We start from the raw sequence: 3205 nt of genomic DNA on the forward strand, positions 1-3205 counted from the left end.
GGGAAAGACTTCTGCGACAGACGTGGGCACACATGGAAAATCTGACAGATCGTGAAGTTGGCACTTACATGCGACTGAGGGCTGTTGGCAGTGCAGTTCTCTGGGCTTCTGGGCTGAGTCAGAGATGTGCTAAAAGATGCATGGAATTTCACTTCTGTTCTGGTAGCCCAGATCTCTGTTAGGTTAGTTCCACACCCTGGTACTGTAGTCAGGATATAAAGAGAATGCAGCTGTGAATTGGAGAAGGCAATGGCACCCCACTCCAGTACTCTTGCCTGGAAAATCCCATGGATGGAGGAGCCTGGTGGGCTACAGTCCATGGGGTCGCTAAGAGTTGGACACAACTGAGCAACTTCACTTCCACTTTTCACTTTCATGCACTGGAGAAGGATATGGCAACCCACTCCAGTGATCTTGCCTGGAGAATCCCAGGAACGGGGGAGCCTGGTGGGCTGCTATCTATGGGGTCCAATGGAGTTGGACACGACTGAAGCGACTTAGCAGCAGCAGCAGCAGCTGTGGATTAAGAATCCCCCTGCCAATGCAAGGGGCATGGGTTCAATCCCTGGTCCAGGAAGATCCCACAGTGCCACAGGGCAACGAAACCCATGCACCACAACTACTGAGCCTGTGCTCAAGAGCTGGAGAGTTGCAGACACTGAGCCCCTGTGCCACACCTACTGAAGCTGACATGCTCTACAGCCCGTGTTCCGTAATAGGAGAGGCCACGGCAATGAGAACTTCGTGCACTGAAACTGGAGAGTAGCCCCCGCTCGCTGCAACCAGAGAAGACCTAGCACAAAAAATAAATAAAAATTTTTTAAGTTAAAAAAAGAATGAAGAGAACGCAGCCAAAGCTGAACTGAGGCAGTGATTCAGTCATTGCCAGGGTCTTTCCCTTCACCCGGCCCTCCGCAGTCTCAGGGCCTTGAGTGTGGAGGCGGTTTCTAGCTGTGGGGGGTGCTTCCTGTGGGAGGGACCCTGGGCCAGGCTCCGGGGCAGAGGTGGGTGGTGGGTGATGGAGCAGGGCAAGGGGGCTGGGACTCGTCCACGAGGATGATAAACAACACATCGCTGGATTCATACTGCTCCTGTCCCTCAAATACCTGCTCCTGACATCATCCGGCCCTGTTCCCAGGCCAGACCTCAGCTCCCAGTTCCACAAAAGTGGTGGAGATGGAGCAGGGCTGCCAGATGTCTCTGGGCTTCCAGGACCCAGGTCTCCTCTACTGAGGAAGCCACGCAGCCTGTCTGTCTGTGGTCCTGGCCTGTGGGTGCGCCTTTGTCCCCGCCTCCTGCCCGCCCGAGCCCATGAGCCCAGGAGGGAAGCTGAGCCCTCGAAGCCTCCCTCGGCCGTTGCCTGCGCTCCCGCCAGGATGTGGCTCTTTCACTCTCTGCTCTGCGTGACCAGTAAGTCGGCTTCACCCCTTGCCCCCCAAGGGGCTGCTGTGCCCTCAGCTCGGCCTGTCCGTTTGTGCGTCTGGTGGGGCTCAGAGCCCGAGGTTAGAGAAGAGGTGGGGCCTCCCCCGGGGGGAAGCTCTTGCTCGGTGGGTCAGACCCCCCCTGGGGCTGGGAAGGGCCCCTGAGGCTCCCTCTGACTTTGGACTCCGGGGCTCTGCCTCCTGTTCCTCCTGCCACCTCCCCTCCCCATGCGTCCCCTTCCCCCAACCAGGCGTCCATGTCAGGCAGCCCCTCAGGTCTATGCCGCGCTTCTCCTCAGAGTGTGCAAGCCCACCTGCCCAGCAGAGCCCCCTTCTCTTACACAGGAAGGGTTTAGCTGAGGAGGGGGTAAGGACCCTGTGAACAGGTGACCACTGATGAGAGATGATGAGAGATGGTGGGCTGTGTGGTGGAGGACGAATGCAAGGGGGGGCCAGCTTCCTGTTCCTGATGTTAAGGCCCTATGAGAACCTGTGTGAGGGAGGGGGCGCTTCCTCTCCACACTGCCTAGGGGGTCCCTTTCTGGCCTTTAAAATGCCCATGGAAGCCCCTGGAGGCAAGTCAAGCCAGGAGCCCACACCCAATGGTCAGTGAGCCCTGCAAGCCTGAGGCCAGGTGGTCCTGCTTAGTGATCTGACAGGACTCCTGTGCTGGTCAGAAGCTGGATGGAAGAGTAAGACCGGGTATCAGGCAGATGTAGTTTCAAAGCTCCTAGGAGCCTGTTTCCCCTAAGGATTGATGCAGGCCGCTGAGTGAGGCCCGACAGTGGCTGAGCTGAGGCCAGGCTGCGGGGTGCTCAGAATCACTAATAGCGCTACCACAGGCCAGGCCGCCCAAGAGGCCAGCCAAATGCGCCCCAGCAAAGCGCACATTTCTGCACTCTGTTTAATATTTGATTGTTTAAAAAAAAAATCAAAATAGTTATCATGGAAAGATCAAAACCTTGTTGAACTTCCTTTTCCTTATTTTACAGTTTAGACTTCCCTTTATTTTCAGTTACATGTGGTGTGTGGAGAAGGTCTCATGCTTTTTTGATCTTGCATCACCAAACGTATCCATAGACGATGTTTAGACGAGACCCTGGTCCACTCCTTCCCAGTATGGAAGAGGTGACTGAGGCCCAGACAGGGGTAGTGACTGGCCATAGTTACAAGCAAGTGCTGGTGGAAACGAGGCTTGAGCCCAAGCCTCTGCCTGCCTCCCGGCTCTAGAAGCTCCAAAATACCCCATGGCCTGGGACACTGACCGTGGTGTCACTCTGGGCTCCTGCTCGTCTCTTTCTCCTGTGGCCTCTGGAAGGATCAGTTATCACCCCAGCACCTTTTTCGGCGATGTCAAGTCACATGAGCTTTACAAAACCCCTTCTGAGGCCAAGGCACCCCCCAGGTGGATGGACAGTGGAGAGCAAGATGGAGCAGAGCCTCAATGAGATCCATGAGCCCGCAGCTTGGCTATGCTGTGGGCCAGGGACGAGAGCAGGGCCCCAGCAGCACCAGTGTGAGTGGGAGAAATGGAGCCGTGACAATTCTGCCCTAAGAGTGAGGTCCTGAGACTTAGGGGTGGACTAATCATGAAGAGCTTCCTGGAGGAGGCGAGACTGGTGCTGAATCTTAAGAGCTGGAGAGCGTCTGAGAAAGTGACAAGGAGAGGCCAAGCGAGGGCGCAGGAACCCCTCAGACTGTGAGCCCAGGCCCTGCATCCTGGCTGCACCTCGCTAGGCTGGAGAGAATCCAGACTGTTCCTGGTCTGACCTCCTACCCTTCTC

The 3205-nt window shown here is 56.3% G+C and overlaps 1 protein-coding gene across 1 annotated transcript in view; it reads left to right on the forward strand.

Moving 5' to 3' along the window:
* Positions 1–1019: 1019 nt before the first annotated feature.
* Positions 1020–3205, forward strand: part of ITGAE (integrin, alpha E (antigen CD103, human mucosal lymphocyte antigen 1; alpha polypeptide)) — a 61038-nt gene continuing 58852 nt past the window's right edge. The window contains exon 1 of the mRNA XM_010847474.1: positions 1020–1410. Coding sequence (XP_010845776.1) covers positions 1377–1410 — 34 coding nt within the window. The 5' untranslated portion in view covers positions 1020–1376. The remainder of the gene's footprint in view (positions 1411–3205) is intronic.

Source organism: Bison bison, unplaced genomic scaffold, assembly GCF_000754665.1.
Source record: "Bison bison bison isolate TAMUID 2011002044 unplaced genomic scaffold, Bison_UMD1.0 scf7180017864249, whole genome shotgun sequence".
NCBI lineage: Eukaryota > Metazoa > Chordata > Mammalia > Artiodactyla > Bovidae > Bison > Bison bison.